At 42.3% G+C, this 19,614-nt stretch overlaps 1 protein-coding gene across 2 annotated transcripts in view; it reads right to left on the reverse strand.

The window, feature by feature from the left end:
- tial1 (TIA1 cytotoxic granule-associated RNA binding protein-like 1) overlaps nt 1-16,007 on the reverse strand; it is a 59,077-nt gene extending 43,070 nt beyond the window's left edge. The window contains exons 1-5 of one of the 2 annotated variants that reach the window (XM_084322096.1): nt 15,703-16,007; nt 11,278-11,374; nt 5,985-6,083; nt 5,339-5,393; nt 2,490-2,577 (exon numbers count right to left, since the gene is read on the reverse strand). In XM_084322096.1, coding sequence (XP_084178222.1) covers nt 2,490-2,577; nt 5,339-5,393; nt 5,985-6,083; nt 11,278-11,374; nt 15,703-15,731 — 368 coding nt within the window. In that variant the 5' untranslated portion in view covers nt 15,732-16,007. Of the gene's footprint in view, nt 1-2,489; nt 2,578-5,338; nt 5,394-5,984; nt 6,135-11,277; nt 11,375-15,702 lie in introns of both variants that reach the window. The other variant, XM_084322095.1, reaches the window with a different exon arrangement.
- Nucleotides 16,008-19,614: the final 3,607 nt, after the last annotated feature.

Raw genomic sequence — 19,614 nt, forward strand, 5'->3', positions numbered from 1 at the left:
TCCCAGTCACACAAGTGACTTGGAGACTTGTGTGACTGGGAGATTTGTGTGACTGGGAGACTTGTGTGACTGGGAGACTCGTGTGACTGGGAGACTTGTGTGACTTGGGAGACTTGTGTGACTGGGAGACTTGTGGGACTGGGAGACTCATGTGACTTGGAGACTTGTGTGACTGGGAGACTTGTGTGACTGGGAGACTTGTGTGACTTGGAGACTTGTGTGACTGGGAGACTTGTGTGACTGGGAGACTTGTGTGACTGGGAGACTTGTGTGACTTGGAGACTTGTGTGACTGGGAGACTTGTGTGACTTGGAGACTTGTGTGACTGGGAGACTTGTGTGACTTGGAGACTTGTGTGACTGGGAGACTTGTGACTGGGAGACTCGTGTGACTTGTGTGACTGGGAGACGTGGTAAATACACAGGTCACAACATGTTTACAGGAACGTTTGGGAGTTGTATTTTGATTGTATTTGATTGTATATTTCCTGACTGTAGTGAACTAGGCTAGATGTCTTCCCCACTTCCAGTGATGAAGCTAAGCTAGGCTAACGGTCCAGGCGTTCCCTAAGCCCAATGCATGCAGAGACGAAAAAGGTATGTATCTTCTTGTCTAATTCCAGGGAAGATGTTAAATAAGCAAATTTCCCAAAATGTTGGAGTTTTCCTTTAAGCTGATGCTTTTATCCCAAGTGACTTACTTGGTTCTGTACAACAAATCAGCAGGAAGGGTTCAACTCTGGCAGCTAAGGGTAAACAGTGTCGAACTTGAGTGCTACAGACGAGTGCATATTATTATTTTTTTTTTATCCACTTTTTCTCCCATTTTCTATTTTTCTCCCGTCCCAATTTCGTATCATCCAATTCAACCCTCCCCTGTCTCGAACGCTGTTTCTTGCCTCCCACAAGCCGGCTGCAATGTGGACTAAGTCATACATAGCACGAGTCCCCTCCGATACTCGAGGTAACAGCAGTCGCATCTTTTCACCTGCACGGCGCGATCTTTCAGCGTCAGGGGTCTGCGCTTTGGAGGGGTGCCGCCCCCATCGCTTCCTGATTCTACTGCGCAGGCGCACCAACCGACCTGTAGGAGTTGCTGTCCACAACGCCCGATCCCCACCCATCAGTTTCCCACCCCCTAATACTGCCAATGTGTATTAGTACGGACGACCAGCTAAACTGAAAGAAATGTGGAGTGCTGGGCTCGAACAGGCGAACCCAGCGTCTCCAGTATTCGTGTTGAGCGCCTTGCCCACTGCACCACATAGCCGCCCTAGACGAGTGCATATTAGCATAGTAGGTAATAATATAGACAAGGTAGATTATTTAGTAGCAGACTGCATACTAGTAAAAGACATTTCAAAAGGTTAGTCGTTTCTTTGGGGGGGGGGGGGGGTTTACAGGAAAGTTGCAGTATTCACATTCTGTTTTGGCAGATTGCGGAAATCTAGTGTGTAAAGTGTAAGCACAATTTCTATTTAGCAGTGCTTTCAATATTGTAGTTATCGTATTAAATGTGTGTTTTTTTTTTTAAGTAGATTCAATTAAGGCGGGACAGCATTTTCTCAAGGGGAGTCTAGGTTGACGTTCCCATTTGTTCTCAAATCCAAGTTCTTTCCGTGATGGAAACTTGCGTTTAGATTTCCAGCTTTTCTGAATGCTCGGGAACACTGAATGCGACTGCAGTTTCAGATGGGAAGGAAATTATTGGCACGGCGTGTAGCTTTAGGAGAGCAGACTGTGGCAAGCCGCGCATTACATCAGTAAGCGAGGCTGCGTGCAAGACGATGTGAAAAGGGAACAAAAGATTCAGGTGGATTTTGAGGCGAAAAGAACAATGTGTGTGGCATAAATGTTTTGGTAAATCAATCAAAAGATTTTACTAATTTTAAAAATGTATTGAATGAAATACTATAGCATGCTTAGTTGAGCGGATATAAATCTACTTTATTTTAATTTTTTTGTCATTATATTCTACTACAACCCTGCACAATTGTACAGCCCTGTCCTATATTATATTCTACTGTATTTGTATTCTAATTTAGTTTATATATTCCATTTTATTTTATTCTAGTTTAATTATCTGTTAATGACGATGCACCAAACGACCAAGACAAATCCCTTCTATGTGCAAACTCACTTGGCAAATGATTCTGATTGTGATTCAAGCCGAAGAGTGCATGCCAGAACACTGTGCAGAGCACAAAGCGCAGAGGAATGCAAGCGAGTCATAGTTGTGAAGTGGTGCATCGGAGCCGAACCAAACTATTCTCGTCACTAGAGTGAGGGCAAACAACTAGATTATACTGTGTGCATGTAAACATGAGTCATGGGCCATGGCTGCTTCCCATTTCAATTTGAGGGCATCTCCTAACGGAATCCATGAGAACTTGGAAGGACGAGAAGAGCCATGGCCCGAAACACAACATCAGAGGAAACAATATACCCACGCTAGGAATAATTGCACTTTGCACAAAATTGGTGACTTACGAGATTTTCCCAAAAGGTCCAAATGCAGCCTTGACGTCCTCAGTGGTGATCTCAGGGCTCAGATCGCCCACAAACACATGGAAATGATCTGAAACAAAAAAAGGGAAGGACACCATTAGTTCACTTTTACCATATTTTAATTAATTCGTCAAGTGGGTTTTCTTCTAAATTCAAAAGCGGGAAAAACTGTGGCTGTCAATATTAATGCTTTGAATTTGGGCTATACATTTTACCATACCAGTGTCATCTTGCCTTCCTGCCATTACCAGAGTGTCCCTGTTTTTCATACACCCACTGTTTCAGCCCGTCTCTGCCTACTGCACAATTTTGAGATATGCACAACGTTGGCTTGAGAGAGAGAGAGAGAGAGAGAGAGGGAGGAGTTATTAAGAGTTAATGAGTTTGAATATGGCCACCAGTGATGTCATCAGAGGACACTGAACCCTTGTGTTGTTAATTATAGCTCAATTAAATAATGTAGATAGAAAAAAGATTGAGCATTGAGCTGTAATTAACACAACACAAGGAAATCCAGTGTCCTCTGATGACATCTGTGGCCATATTCAAACTCACTAACTCTCAATAACTATTAAACAAAATGATTGTGCGCAAAACGGTTGAGAGCCTTGGGATATGTGAGTTTATGTGCAAAATAATCAGTGTGGTTTTTCGGTTAAGTGCCTCTTTAACATCACACGTTTCACACCTTGATTGCTAATGTCGGGCAGGGAGCTGTTTATTGGACTATTGATGGCAACATTCTTTCCATTTCTTCTCCTGGAGACGTTTCAGATGAAGATGTACTGGAGCTAACGTACAAGTTGTTTTAATTGGATTGACAAGACAACACGTTTCTGTGGAGTAACGCTGGCCTTGCTTGCCGCAGGCAATCTCCATCAATGGCAAGAAGTAAAAATTAAGAATGGTATGGTCCTTTTTTTTTTTTTTTACACAATTTAAATCACATTAACTATTTTGACCCTGATCACCTCCCATAACTTCAAAAGCAAGTCACCTGTGGGTGCTGGACAGTGTGTTTACCTTCCTGAGGAGATTGAGATTGACCAGGAGATTGATGAGTGACCAAACATCCCCTGAATGTCAGATTTCATTATACAACATTTACAAATTGGACCTTTCGATAAAATCAAGTAGTGTGCCCTTTGAAGTGATGTCTTTCCATTGAAGTGGCACATTAGTACAGTCTACGGGCCAATGCTATCGCTATCTCTGTTGATGATGGTAGTCAGTCATGTTTTCCCCATTCCGAAGGGCCGACATGTCAACTCTGTCTGCCAACAAAATTATCCTAACATCAAATGTATTCACAAAATAGTAGGGCTGTCCCCGACTAAGGATTTGGATGGTCGACTATGATTGGCCAAAATTTGCCGTTAGTAGACTATTGGTAGACTAAAAAATATATATATATATTTTTATTTTTTTATTAAATTGTTTTATTTTTTTATCATTCCATTTGGGCTGTGGGGGGTGCTTAATGTCGGAAGGAGTCGACTGAAGGCTTCTTGTCCTCTGCAAAAGCATGCAATTGGTCCACTGATGGATACATCTTGATATTTGTCTAGTCTAGTGTGTTCATTAGATGGGTGAAATCCTCTTTCAGTGCCTCTGTGCCTGTTTTCGTAGGCAGTTAGCCTCTGGTATGCGTGCCATTAGCGTTAGCCACGCTTCTAGGCCTCTTTTCTTTTGGAAAGAATGATATAAAAAAAAATATATATATATATATATATATATTATAAAAAAAAATACTATTCGACTAAGAGGTTGGTTAGTCGACTACGGCTCCTTTCGACCGATTAGTCGACTAACCGACTAATAGATGGATCACCATTCAACATTACTGAAGACTCCTGTGATCGATAAGTACTTGTGATTACTTCCGCAAACCATTTTGCCATGTGGGTTTAGATATTTAGTTTAAATCACCTGTACATTGTATATTACTGTTGCACTTTACTGTTACATTTGCACTCTGGTTGGATGCCAAACTTATTTTCGTTGTACTGTACTTGTGCTGTATAATGACAATACATTTGAATCTAATCACATTTCTTTATTACCCTAACCCCAGCCCCTACAGATACATTTTACTATGCATTTATTATTTGTGTAAATGGGATTAATCACAGCCTATTATGCAATTAACACATTAAGAAATGTTTTAATAGTTTGACAGCCCTATGAAAAAACACTTGGGGCGTGATCTTATATGGGTTTGCAGCTGCTCTGGGACTAATCGAGTGCTGCTTGGCCCAGAAGGTGTAAATGTGGTAGTAATCCATGTAGGTTATGATGTTTATTACAAGTGGGCGGCTATGTGGCGCAGTGGGCAAGGCGCTCGCAACGAATGCTGGAGACTAGGCTCGAACAGGTTGCCTCCTGTTCGAGCCCCGCTCTCCACATTGCTTTCAGTTTATCTGGTCGTCCACAGTAATACACATTGGCCGTATTAGGGGGAGGGAAACTGAAGGCTGGGGATCGGGCGTTGTGGACAGCGACTCCTACAGGTCGGTTGGTGCGCCTGCGCAGTAGAATCAAGAAGCGACGGGGGCGGGGCCCCTCCAAAGCCCAGACCCCCGACGCTGAAAGATCGAGCCGTGCAGGTGAAAAAGATGCGACAGCTGTTACCTCGAGTATCGGAGGGGACTCGTGCTATGTATGACTTAGTCCACATTGCAGCCGTCTTGTGGGAGGCAAGAAACAACGTTCGAAGACAGGGGAGGGTTGAATTGGACGATATGAAAATTGGGATGGGAGAAAAATAGAAAAATGGGAGAAAAAGTGGATAAAAAAATTTATGTTTATTACAAATTAAGTACAACACTTACTGGATGTATCTTTCTTCTGGCTACTTGGAGTTGTCGCCCAATTTACTTTGACTTCCTGCGGACGGAGCACATAAAGCAGTCAAAAGACGCTGGAGACGAGGACATATTTAATAACTTATTTATCCATTAACTCATAATAAAATATTATTTAAAAAAGGACTCCTTGACATTTTGAGCTCGTCTTGTTTCTTTTCACTAGGCACTTGTCACATTATCTTTGTCTTTAAGCCCTCAAAACACCTTCCTAGCAATGGTAGCATTCCTCGTTAAAACTTAAAAAGGTACTGCTAGCCACGAGATAGCTTGAAACCCATTGGTTTCAATAAGGAACTCCAATACAACAGGTACCAATCCAACATTATGACTTCTCCAGAGTCAGACAAGACTCCAGCGCCAGGCTAGCCTAGCTTAGCACAAATGAATAGAAGTGATGCGTAGCGGCTAGCCTAGCTAAAACTCCAGGAGAGGTGTTACTTGGCCAACACCTAGGCTAGCCGCTTCTCATCCACTTCCATTCATTTGTGCGAAGCTAGGCTAATGTGCAGCCTGATAGCTTCACTTTGTGACAAGTGCCCGGTAAAGAAAAATAACATCCTAAAAGACTAAATATCAGGGTATCCCTTTGATTTCAGACATATTAGCCTACCTTTCCTAATATCTTCCTCCCATTCATGGCTGCAAGGGCTGCAGCAGCATGTCTGTGCTCAAAGAACTCCACGAAGCAATACGGGTCATTGCTCGTATGCTGCAAAAGAGAAAACCCAACAGAAGAGTTCATCCTTCTGCTATCGGGTTGCTGAGAAGAGAAGCCAGGAGAGGATGTTAAAGCATTATGGAACACAACTGACAGCATTGGGCACCATGTGTAACAGGAGGACATGTTCAAACTGTGATCTTGGTGTGTAAACATTTACTATGATCTAAATCTACATGTGTAAACCACAAGATTTGGAAATGGAATAAAGCTAAAGCTTTTTTTTTCTTTTTTAAACAGTTGATCAAGTAGGAAGCTGAGCTAACTGGTTCCTAACTAATGTGTGCAGACAGATCAAAGTATATTAAAGGGGATACTCCGCCCATTTTAAAGAAGCCTATCTGATGTGGTGCAAACTGGGATTTGTTAAACAATTGTGGTAGAGTCACAACATGAGATAGTCTACAACATTAAAAAAAATCGAATCGTTCGTTTTTTGTGGCGAAATAAAGAAATAATAATTTTGTTACAGCAACGTCCTATAATCACTTGACCCGGCTATAATCCATTAAAATCGATGATGGAAAACGTACTTTTGAGCCTCCGAGATGATTGTAAGTAGCAGTGCGAGAACACTTGGCCGCATTGAATTCCTAATGGGTGACAGCGGGTTTGGTTAAAAACTCAAAAGTCCCGGGAGCTCCCGTAGCTCACCGCATATCTCGGCGCTATTTCTGCGTCGGGGAAAGCCGTGCTCGTCACGGATCTGGGGTACACAAGTTCGATTCCCGGACCCGCCGTATTTTCTCAGAGTGTCTTCCCCTGCTCTACATCCCATTTCAACCTGTTTCTGTCGGTCATGCTTGACCAGAAAAAGCGATAAACGCTAAAAAATAGTTAAAAAAAAAAAAACTCAAAAGTCCCAAATGGAAAAAATTATCCGATTTCACACGGTTGTAGTCGAGACTTGGGGCAATATTTGGATGCAAAAACCTTGTTATTGGCTCCTATTTAAGGGGAGTAGCTATTTGAATGAAAAACGCAGATGCCATTTTGACAGGCATTTATCCAACAAATCATCAACCAACAAACGCCATTGTGTGGCACAGGGGTTGGCTACAATTTGAGTCGTTGCTTGTTCTACCAATTGTAAGTATTGTCTGGGATTTGTGCTTTTTGTGAGGGAAGTGATCCGAAAGCGGAAGGAGCCGAAACTGCGTTCTGAATAGCATTGTGGGCGGAGCTCCCATTACGGCAGAACGTTTGACATCCCTAGACATAATGCTAACTAGTTAAACTCCATTGCATCTGAGGGAAGGTAGAGCTATTGGCAGAGTCTCTTCATGCAAACTGTGGCCAAGGGTGGGGACAAATGCGGTGTCAACTTGGGCCTGGCCTGTAGGCTGTTATACTACACTACAAGATACAAGATACAACATTCCTTTATTGCCACACAACCAGGTTGGTGATATTCGTGATCGGTACAGAGTGTAATAAGCTCTACAATACATAAAACTGGAACATAGATACATTACCCCCCCCCCCTCCTTCCGAGAAATGGATACATAATACAGCACAACATGACACAATAAATACATAAATACAGCACAGCACGACACAGCACAACATAAACACACGGAAGAGAGTCTAGTCCATCAGGAGCTTGGTTAGTGTAAGGGGGGAGGGGGAGAGGGGGGCCAAGGGAGTTCAGGGTCCGAATGGCGGTTGGGAAGAAGCTGTCCTTGAAGCGGGTGGTTTTTGAGAGGATGGACTTGAAGCGCCTACCTGAGGGCAGGGGCTGAAACAGGAAAACCTGTACTCACTGGAAATAGTATTGTTTTCCTATTTTCCTCAGCAAATACTACTCAGGTAGTGATGAGACATAACCTCTAGCTTTATTCCACAGGTAAAAAGACTCTCCCTTGATAAACATAGGAGTGGATGATAATGAGATTGGTCGACTAATAGTGCCGTTTCTGATATGGGCATTTTTATTTTTTTATCACAATGACCATTTGAACTAATACTAGTATCTATATATTATATATACAGATCCTAGTCTTACTAGTTACACTGCTGGCCAGTATGACTACTACCATAGTGTATTTCTACCTGTATCACTGTACATATTATATTACAACTCTGTACATCTGATTAGCACTACACTCAGTAGTACTCGTTTGTATATTTTGTACCCAGTTTAAATCACCTCTACATTACTGTTGCACTTTACTGTTACATTTCATTTTGTTGTACTGTATAGTGACAAATGCATTTTAATCTAATAACCAGTGACATTTTTATATACCGGTAGATTGTATCCCAATAAGGTATGGAAAATCCAATTGATGTTCATATTGGACTGCAAGGTAATAATGGGATATGTGATACAGTATTAAACGAAAGCTGTAATTTTCTTCTTTTTTTGTATCCACTTTTTCTCCTCCATCTTCAATTTTTTTCTCCCATCCCAATTTAGCCGTGCCAATTCTCCCCTCCCCTGTCTTGATCGTTGCTCGCATGTGCCCCCCACTGGCCGGTCGTAGGGAGGATAGAAGCCCATCACATGTCCCCTCCGATACATGTGGAGGCAGCCAGTTCTTTTCACCTGCCAGCGCAGACTCTCATTGGCGAGGAGTAACGTGTAGGAGGCTCACACTGCCCCCGCCATTTTCCTGTCTTTGCTGTGCAGGCGCCCTGACCGACCTGTAGGAGTCGCTGTTTACAACGTCCAGATTACCACCCATCGACTCCCCTCCCGCTAACTCTGCCAATTGAGTCAGTATGACGGCTGGCCCAAGCCGGAGGCAACGCTGACAGCCGGATTCGATACCGGTGTCTCTTGCGTTGGTGACGAGCGCAATGTCCGCTGCGCCACCCAGCCGCCCTGAAAGCTGTAATTTTCAATTGATATTTCAGAAATCCTTTCGTGAGAAATCACGTTTCGTGAGAAATCAGAAAGAAATATGAAGGCTTTCCTATCCAGATGTGGATGGATCATATATTTTTTAGGTAGGCCTTCATTAACACTTTAATCGCCGTTGACGCTGGAACACGTCATTCCCCGCCATGCTCATTCTGCCAAAGACGCTGGACAGCGTCTTTGATATCAATATTTCAAAAATCTGTGATCGAAATCATATTTCTCCCCCGGAGACATGAGATGTACTGGTGAGCCCCTATCAACTCTCTAACGGTTCAAGAGCGCCATCTGGTGGCCGATCGGCGGATCGCCCAGGGAAGAAACAGGAAGTGGAAGCTGGTGCTCATTTCAATTTGGTCCGATCACTCTGTAATAGTCCCAGGACTCGAGCTGATCACGACGGATAGTGATCAGTTACCAATAACTCAATAAACAACATGATTTGGACGTATATACTATTATACAACCTGGAAATGGATCGGATATTTCGACATCCCATAATAGAAAAAATTCTGTTCCACGCTCATCTCCCAACGGCGAGAGGAAGCTACGGTGAGTTTCAGCGTTATTTTGTAATGTCTTCTATACTAACTGCTCTAATGATCATATCACCCACACTAGATGAATGATATAACGTTGCCCACGGAATTATAAACAACCCCCCCCCCCCATCCGGTCATCATCAGATCATACGTAGTAACTTCTAGAAGTACGTCCATTTGAAAAATTTTCTCTCGCACAGATTCCTACCAAACTGTATTTGATCATCAATATAATGCATTTAGGGCTATAAATCAAGTTCTGGAGAAAGCTGCAGAAAACGATAAAAACATACTTATACTTTAGACCGTATTTTAGTATGAATATGTGAATGAAAAAGTATAACGTTGCTACACCCTGAACAATAGATATAAGACGTTGAATGGGCCATAGTAATGTCAATTTAGCAATAGAATTTAAAAGGTTATAGCTAGGGATGCCCCGATCACGTTTTTTGCCACCGATACCGATCACCGATCGTCGTGAGCCATATCGGCCGATACCGATCCGATACTGATCGTTTTTGATTAAAAAGAAATTAAATTTTATTTTATATAAAAGGTTTTTTTTTTTTTTTTTTTTATAAAATATATATATTATATAATTAGACTTGTACTTGTATTATCTGCGAGACATCGCCACCACGCAACAAGCTCCACTGTCTGTGTGTACTCTAGTAGCCTCCAGCTACGGCCAGGATTCTCCGGAGCTGCACCTGGACCTATACTCGAGTAGCCTCGAGCAGAGCTACGGCCAGGATTCTCCGGCGCTGCACCTGGACCCTATTGGCATAACGTTACTTAACTGTGCTCAGCAAGCCCTCAGCCCCCATCAGTGTTATAAGACATTGATATCAGGAGCTATCTGTAGCTACTGCTAGCCGGATATATAACGTTAATACAACGCCTCAGTGAATTATTTAGTTCAATGGGACATTTCGTTTTGAACGGTGAACTAACTTGCGCTAACGTGAGCTAACAGGTAGCATACACGTCTCTACTAGACTTTGTGGAGCGTTTGTTGATGTCAGGAGCTATCGGTAGCTGGCCGACTAGATGTTATAAGACATTGATAAGACATTGATATAAGACATTGATATCAGGAGCTATCTGTAGCTACTGCTAGCCGGCTAGATGACGTTAAGACAACTATTTAGTTCAATCGGACATTTCGTTTTGAACGGTGAACTAATGTCAGCTAACGCAAGCTAACGGAGATATCAACATGGACCACTAGACTTCTGGGGCATTTGTTGATATCCGGAGCTATCAGTAGCTAGCCGGCTAAATACCGTTAGACAATGCCTACTAAAAGTGAATAGTTGACTGGGTAATTTTGTTTAAACAGTAACGATAGCTAGGTAGCTAACGTTAGCTCAGGTCGAATGCACTATCTAGACTCAGCAGAGGAGGTCCGCCTCCTCTGTGTTTACAAACTCTACACGGGTACGGGCGGGGCTAGGGAGGAGGAGCAGTTTGCAGGTCCTGTGCGTCTGAGACAAGCGAGTGAGATATCCACTTGATCAGTTTCCGCGATCGGCGAATATGACTAATTATCGGAATTCCCCGATCGCATATTTATACTGATTATCGGCCGATAACGATCGGTGGCCGATCGATCGGGGCATCCCTAGTTATAGCCCTGCAAAGAAGGGGAACTTCTCCATGTTAAATAGGGCTGGCGAGGGATGGTAAATTATGAATTTAACCCAGGCGATCAAAGTGTTAAATTAACAAGAAAAAAATTAGACGAAAAACACTAAGTCCAACTGTAGAGACTTACCTCAGTGATCATTTTACAACTTTTGCAGGGTCCTATCTGGGTGAAGAGTTGGAGAATCAAAATTTCTGTTACATCTCTGGAGAGGTTCCCCACATACCTGAAGGGGACAGAGGAAGTTAATTCAAAGGTTCCCCAAATGTGTTCAAGTCAAGGACTACTAGTGACTAGCTGACTCCTTGGCTACGTTCACAGTGCAAGCCTTAGTGCTAAATTCAGATTTATTGCTCAGATCAGATTTAGTTTTGTCTGTTCACATTATTTATTAAGTGTGGCCAATATCAGATTCCAGTGTGAACTGGTCACTCCTGAAATGACCCGCATGCACAAATGAACAATAAAGAAGATGCATGTAAAAAAATCTTTGACAAATGTCAATCTAGAGTGGTGTAAAAAGGGACATGAAAGTCACATGACTGTTCAGACTGTGGTCAAACTGACCTGGTCGAAAAATCTGACCTGTATCTGATTAACACATTGTGTGCCACCACTCTAGTCAATGAGAGGGCGAGCACATTTGCGAACGCATAAACTATATCTTAAATTATGGCTATGTGTCTAATACGCCCGTCGCTTATCAATGACTTGCTTGCAGTCAACATGAACGAAACGGATTGTTTTTTCATCAGTATATTTCCGTTTTATACCGTTTTGAATAAGAGTATAGTTTTGAAGATTTCTAGAAAAAAATAAAGATTCCGCAGGAATAGCCCTTTACTGGAATACACACAACACGTTGTCATTTTCCGGCTGATTTATGAATCGTTTTCAAATAAATGCTAGATTATCGATAGTATATGTGTACTTATGCACGCTAGAGAAGCGGGCTGAAAAATCGATTATCCATGACCTGGTCAGCGCTAACGTCATACACGCACACAGCCACACACACACGTTGTGAAATATGTGAAAAAAAACACCCGATTACCCCAAAACTGGTAAAATAGATTCCTTACCTCAGATCAGATGTTCTGCAAAAAGATTATTCAAATTCCTGATCGCCATTCCAAATATCGATCACGTTTATTGATCCAACATTAGACCTCGAAAAAGATCATCCACAATGCTTTCGGTTGCCTCAATGAATGTAATAGTCTCAGGTTACATGCCTCAGAAGTAAAATGTGGAATCCAGAGTTTTTTCTTTTTTCTCATGCATTTCGATTGAGTCCAATCCAATGGGTGCAAATACCATCCGGGAGACGATTATTGCCCTTTTTGAGCTGGATGTATGAAAAATGAATAGATATCGCTAATAAAAGAAATTACAAGAAAATAACGAGAAAACTCGTTGTTGGCACTCAACGCATGGCGGCCAACAACGAGATTTCTCGTCGTTGGCACTCAATGTGTTAAGGACCACATATGAAAGTGGCCCAAATCAGAATTTTAAATATCAGATTCCATGTGATTTGTGCTGATCTGATCTGAGTCACATACAGGTATGAGCAAAGAAATCATATTTGGGCCATTTTTGCCAGCAGTCTGACTTAGCCCTCGACTCCTATGGTTCTGAACACAAGGCTGTCATTCAGGAGATCATTTCAAAGAACAAAAAATCGCTTTGGAATCAAAAGTTCTCCATTTGATGCTTGCCCGTCTTGGGGGGGGGTCACGATTAGGCATCCCTCTGCCTTAAGAGACCACAAACTAAAAGTTGAAAAGCCAATTGATGCAAAGAGTCAGGGTCAACACCTGGTTAGTGACTGACTCTGGGGTCTGAATGATGTAGAATTTACTATTTGACCTCAGAAATCCTTCTTTTAATCCAAATCCACCTGGCAATTATTTTTCCAAAACTAGACATTCCAAAAATGGAAGGCCTTTCCTAACGCATTAATGATCAGTCAGTAGCATCTCTGTAGCCAAAACGCCCGAATATGCACCAACTTTGAACGTCGCTCGACTCCCAACAGTAGGAGTCAGAATCAGGGTTGACTCCAGAAATCCTAGCCCCTTTCGTGACTGTGATGCACGCCAACAAGGTTTGGCCGGGTGAATCCACAGTCCCTTGCTCCCCAATAGGAAACCACCCTATTTTAACTCTGAAGAACTGGTCCGACGCGAAACGTTCGTTATACAAGTATCGCAGAGAAATTTCAAAGGTACTCACAGTTGCATGAGGGTCTTGGACAGAGAATCGCAATGGTTTGAAAGCTCAGCGTTGCTAATAAACATTTTAAATAATTTTTATAAACGTGTAAACATCACCGAGATGGCAGTGCGGCTCTGCAGATATACCCTACTCCTCATTGCGGCGTTCAGGGGAAAGCAGCCATACGTTCTTCGCTGTTTACACGTTTATAATAATTATTTAAAATGTTTATTAGCAACGCCGAGCTTTCAAACCATTGCGATTCTCTGTCCAAGACCCTCGTGCAACTGCGAGTACCTTTGAAATGTCTCTGCGATACTTGTATAACGAATGTTTCGCGTCGGACCAGTTCTTCAGAGTTAAAATAGGGTGGTTTCCTATTGGGGAGCAAGGGACTGTGGATTCACTCGGCCAAACCTCGTTGGCGTGCATCACAGTCACAAAAGGGGCTACAGAAATCCTAGAGCCTTGCACCAGCACTAAATTAAGATTATCTTGGACCAGCACTAAATTAAGATTATCTTGCACCAGCACTAAATTAAGATTATGCGCCACATATCTGCATTTGATAAGATTCTTTCCCTGGGGCTGTAGAGCCTTACTTTCAAGATACCTAGTGTTATGGAAAATATTATACGTTTCATCCTATTACATCATTTGTACATCTTACTGGGCCTATTAATACTCTAATGACAGCATGTTTATATAGCTCTGTTAAATATATATTCTCTGTAAAGCCTTGACTAGTTAATATAGTTGACTAGTATACAGTTTCTCAGACACTAGCGCGACAGTCTTAACAGTGTTCTTAAAACAACGACTAAGGCCCTGGACAGTTTGTCTTAGATATGTCATATTTTCAGAATATGTCATCTTGTCCTTTTCTTTGTTTCATATCAATATTGTGTCAGATAGGACAAAACCCCTAAACCCATCTTTGTTTTTTAAAATTTGTCATCTTTATTTTCATTTGTCATTCCAAGTTTGTGTATTTAATGTAAGTTAATGTACGGTAAGCACGTTCTAGTCAGATGCTTGTATTACACTTGTCTCTGATTGTAAACTGAGGATACTTTCTGTGGCCACAGAAATAAACTATGTTATTTTTTAAACAGCTTGACTCTATCTGAATTTCTGCAGTTCGCTATGTTTGGCTCATTTAAAATATTCCATAACACTAGCAACACACATAATGATGAATGACTGCAATTCGAAACTGGCCCCCACAAATGTCCTAACCCAGTTGTACAGTAAATGACCAAGTATGGCTTTGTCAGTATTCCAATGTACAGTGTCCCCCCCCCACCCCCCCCCCCCCTAAATGTACAGTCCCCCAACCCACCCCACCTACGCAACCTCCTCCAATGTACAGTTTCTACGTCAAATGTATATACACTCTTTTCTGGACACTTTTTGTATCACAAACAGTACTGTATTTGCAAATCTGGTATGTCATAAATGTATAGATGTAGCAGTACTGTCTATCTGTATGTCATGCGTGTCATGTTATGATGAATTGAAATGGGGGACCCTGATGTAAACAAGACGAAAGTCTTTATCTGGTCTGCATCCCCTTAACAATTGTATGTATTGAGCTGTACTGTACTGTACCCATTCTGCAATCTGTTAATAACGTTTTCAATCAATCACTGAATGAATAAATAAACAGTAAAGAAGCCTCCAATTCTCGTGACGTTTTTTGCCACACAATTTGGCGAATGGCCACAGCAGCTCATTGTGGGCCACGGTTGTCATTTAATCACCTCCTAGTTGATTACAGTCACTTGTTGTTTGCGAACTTTTAGTATGCTGTTCATTTAGTTGGGGGCCTCTCAGGGATCCATGCAGGCCCCCAGCCTCTGTCTTGGGAACCACTATTTTGATTAACGTTAATACGTCAAATATATAGACACCCGGGCCTGCCGGCTCACTTTCAGTCTAATTAAATACGGTATTACAAACGGTTAACGTTAGCTCAATGTAAAATGATCATTTAAAATCAGATGAGGGATTATTAATATCTAGCTACCACATGATAAATAACGTTACTGCCTTAGCCAACAGTAATTGTTTAAATACAATAGCTTACAATAACCGAATAAACATGTCAAGGTTAATATTGTCTAGTGTTATTCCATTCTAAATCAATAAACTATTCTATTCTATTTTGACCTGGCTAACCTTGCCTAGAGTAACGTTATATGAGATTAGCTCGCGGGTTTGCTCATCAAGTTGTAGCGCTGACTTTAGCTCATTTAGCTAGCTACCGGCTTACGACATGTTAGCGAGCTGTTGTTCTTGGCTAGCTGGCTAACGTTCATCTACATTACTTACAGGGTTTTGGGGTGGCAATCGTCCTCCATGGTCGATGGTGAAAGCTAGCAAACTAGCTAATGATAATTAATATTAGTAACTAAGTTACGCCGCAGTGTTCTTAAAAAACAAATAAGGTTACCAGCTTTGTGTTTCTAGCTAACGTTAGCTAATGTTAGCTAACTAGCCGGGTACATACGTCACGCATCGAGGCGAGGGTGCCTGTGTGTAATTCTTCTATGACTGCGACATTCACGGAAATCCTTATTTTTAGAGCTAAGAAATTAACTTGAAAAACAAAGAACGACTATAATTTTGTAATTTGTTTTTTTTATCCCTCAAAACAAACTGGACATGATAAAGATGTTTGAAAATGATATGGATGTCAGAGTATGTTTACTTCATTCACCAGGTATTTCATAACCAGTAGATTGAAGCCAGGGGCGTTTCTTGGATCTGAGGTTCAGGGGAACTCAGCCCCCAATGATCCCCCCACCTTTCACCCCGTCCCCCCACCCTCCGCGTCCTTCCTTCCGTAGCACCAGCCGCCACTGGACAAAGGGTTAACCCTTTCACAACCACACTACAGAAGGTTAACCCTTTCACTACCACACTACAGACGGTTAGTGAAAGATACAAGATACTACAAGATACAAGAGTTTTATTTGTCACGGCATACAAGTATACAATGAAATGCGGGGGGTCTTGCCCGCAACAATGTGCATAATTACAATAGTAATATATAATAAGAATCCAATAGAACGACATTGTGCAATAACAAGTAACAAAGTATAGGGCATTATCGGTATCTGTACATGAGTTATTTACAGAGCATGGTACATCTTGAAAAAGGTTAACCTTCTGTGTGGTTGTGTTTTTCATCCTGAATCGCCTAGTTTACTGCAACTCCCTGTATCCAGAAATCAGCCAGTCATCCTTAGAAGAGCTCAGTGGTACACTAGTTGAAGAAACATGGCTTGGTTTCAAAACCAAATTCTCAACAGTACTAAACGACATGGCCCCCCTAAGAACCACCAGGGTAAAAAAAATCACACTGAGCCGTGGATGCACTCCGAAATATTGACCGCTATGAAAACCAGAGACAAAAAATGCTCTGAGTTTCGTAAAAGTCAGTCAAAGCTTACCAAAAGCATGAGCAGTGAACTCCAAGCCCACATGACTGAACTCAAACTGCAAAGAAACAGACTAAGAAATGACGTAAACTCCATGATCAAAACTGCAAAAAAGAATTTCATCAATGACAAAACTGAGGAAAACAAAAATAAACCCTGTGAACTTTGGAAATTACTCAACTAGGCTGCAGTAAAAACATAAAACCAGATTTCCAAACATAAACATAACTGGCCATGACAATTGACTTACTTACTTGACTTAAGCCTTTGCACTCCCTGCGGAGCATAGGCCACTGACGATTTCTTTCCATGTTGCACGTTTTTGGCCTCACAAACGATGTTGTGCCATCCCAGTCCAGCCTCTTTCATTTCCCCTTCCCAAGAACGTCGCCAGGTGTTTCGAGGCCTGCCGCGTTTCCTCTTTCCAGGTGGGTTCCATCGTAGGGCTTGCCGGGTGATGTTTGTGTCTTCCTTTCTCAGGGTATGGCCTATCCACATCCACTTTCTCTTCTTTATTTCTTCTGGCGGGGGTAGTTGTTTTGTGCGCTCCTACAGGTCCAAAACAAGACATTTGGCCATCTCACTCTTAGAATGCGGCAGAGGCAGGAATTTATGAAGGACTGTGTTAACAGAATTCGGCTATAGGGCGACAATAATGTGGTCAAGAGGCATGGTTTCTATCTTGAGCCTTAACGTGGCGTGGTTTATTATTCACATGGCAGAGCAGTTACACTACAGGTCTTCTCTCACTGAGAGACTGGGGGAAAGAGAAAGAATGGGAGAAGACATGACATCTGTATTTATACTCGCCACATGGTGGTGTACCTGAGTGGCTCCGCCTAGAGCGCCCTCTAGTGGAAACAGTTAGACAGTTACTGGAGGAAACAGTTATATATGCAGTTAGACAGTTACTAACAATCCTACACAGAACCTCTGATCTCAACACTCCCACTTAGGTTTGTATTAGCATACTGGATAACTTCTTTGAAAAACATTTTACAAAGGAAATTATATAATCCAAAACATTAACAGGGGGTGACAGTCAATATTTTCACATTAAACATGACCCTTGCAAATCCCTTCAATTTTATTTTGGAACAGGTTTCCTCATAGTGTCTGCTACCCTGTCGTCCGTTGGACAGTAAACCAGTGTCATCCTTTCTTCCCTGATGACAGATCTGATGAGATGATATTTTCTATATTGACAGGTTTACATCTATGTTGACACACTGGGTTCCTAGCAATCACAATGGTTCCCTGGTTGCCCTCATAATCAACAGTGTCCATCATTTTTAACTGATGTTGACAAAATGCCCCTCATCTTCAAAAACCACCTTGTCTGGTATAGAGAGTACATTCCAATGACCTATTACATCTTAAACAATATACTCGTAATTCTATCTCCATCACTCCTAACAGTTGTTCTGGATAAACACACTCATGTATGGTCAGAGCTAGAGCCGTATATTCGGCTTCACTAGTTGATAGTACCATTGTGGGCTGCTTCTTTGTTTTCCCACGAAACCAGTGAGCTGTCTGTATTCAAACTCACACAATATCCTGTACCTTTAAGATAACAAAAAAAACATGTTTGGCTGTAATCCAAATGCTCCTCTATGGGGTCAGCCAAATGCTGTGACAATCCACTCTCTACAAACCATTGGTCAGGGCGGGTACACATTGTTAAATAAATGAGGCTACCCACAGCATCTCTATACATTTCCAGTTTCTGAGCATCCTCCTGATAGTTGAGTCTTTGATCACATGGTGTTTCCCTTGATCTACATTCTTACATGTCTAAACGTTTCAGGGTCTTTCCCACATAGTTACATCATTGAGAACATGGTAAATCATCCACCTTTGTATTTAAACATGGGATCCATTTTTGTATTTAAACATGGTAAATCATCCACCTCTGTACTTAAACATGGAATTAAACAATCATCCACCTCTGTACTTAAACCTGGGATTAATCATCCACCTCTTGCCTTTAAGCAGTGTAGCCACCCTCCTTCATTATTTAAACATGGAGTACCCTCCTTCAGCATTTAAGGAATTTGCTACGAACCACACTTTGTATTTTTCGTGGCCTTCAATACCCTCCTGGATTGAATACACCCATTTTCCTCCCACTGTCTGTCTGCCCTCTGGTAACTTGGTTGAATACACCCATTTCCCTCCCACTGTCTGTCTGCCCTCTTCGGGGTACAATGTGACCTCTTTAACGGTCGGGGTTACCCCACTGACTATCCTGTAGTAGTAATCAACAGGGGTAGGTGTACTGTCCTCCTCGTCACTCCCTTTCCGGGCACAGTCTGTTAGATACCTCCCACTGCTTGGGGCACTTGACGTAACCCTCGGGTGCTCCTCGTCATCGCCCTCTGGGGGTCGCTGACTGTCAGCCTGCACGACCGTACTAAGTACACTGGGTTGATGTGTCTCTGTTTCTACACACCTTACTCTGGAGTCCAGCTCTGGCTCCTCTGTCTGTGTCTCGCTCTCACCTGTTGCCTTCGTGACAAACTCGACTAGCATGTGTTTCTGCACTCTCCCGTTACCGGGATGATAAACTAGAAAAGCGGGGCTTCCCTTGTCGTGTCCTACGAAAAATCCTTTTACCCCTCTGGACTTGGGCTTTCCCCTGTCCTGCAGGTACGCATAACACACTGATCCAAATCGGTGCATTCTGGCTAGATTACACTTCTTTCCTGTCAGTGCTGTATACGGGGTGGTGCCCGAGTGCTTATTAAAGCACCTGTTTCTGGTGTAAGCGGCTTCTTGCACCGCATAATGCCATACT

The sequence above is a fragment of the Notolepis coatsorum genome (genome assembly GCF_963971535.1).
Source record: "Notolepis coatsorum genome assembly, chromosome: 9".
Taxonomy (NCBI): Eukaryota; Metazoa; Chordata; class Actinopteri; order Aulopiformes; family Paralepididae; genus Notolepis; species Notolepis coatsorum.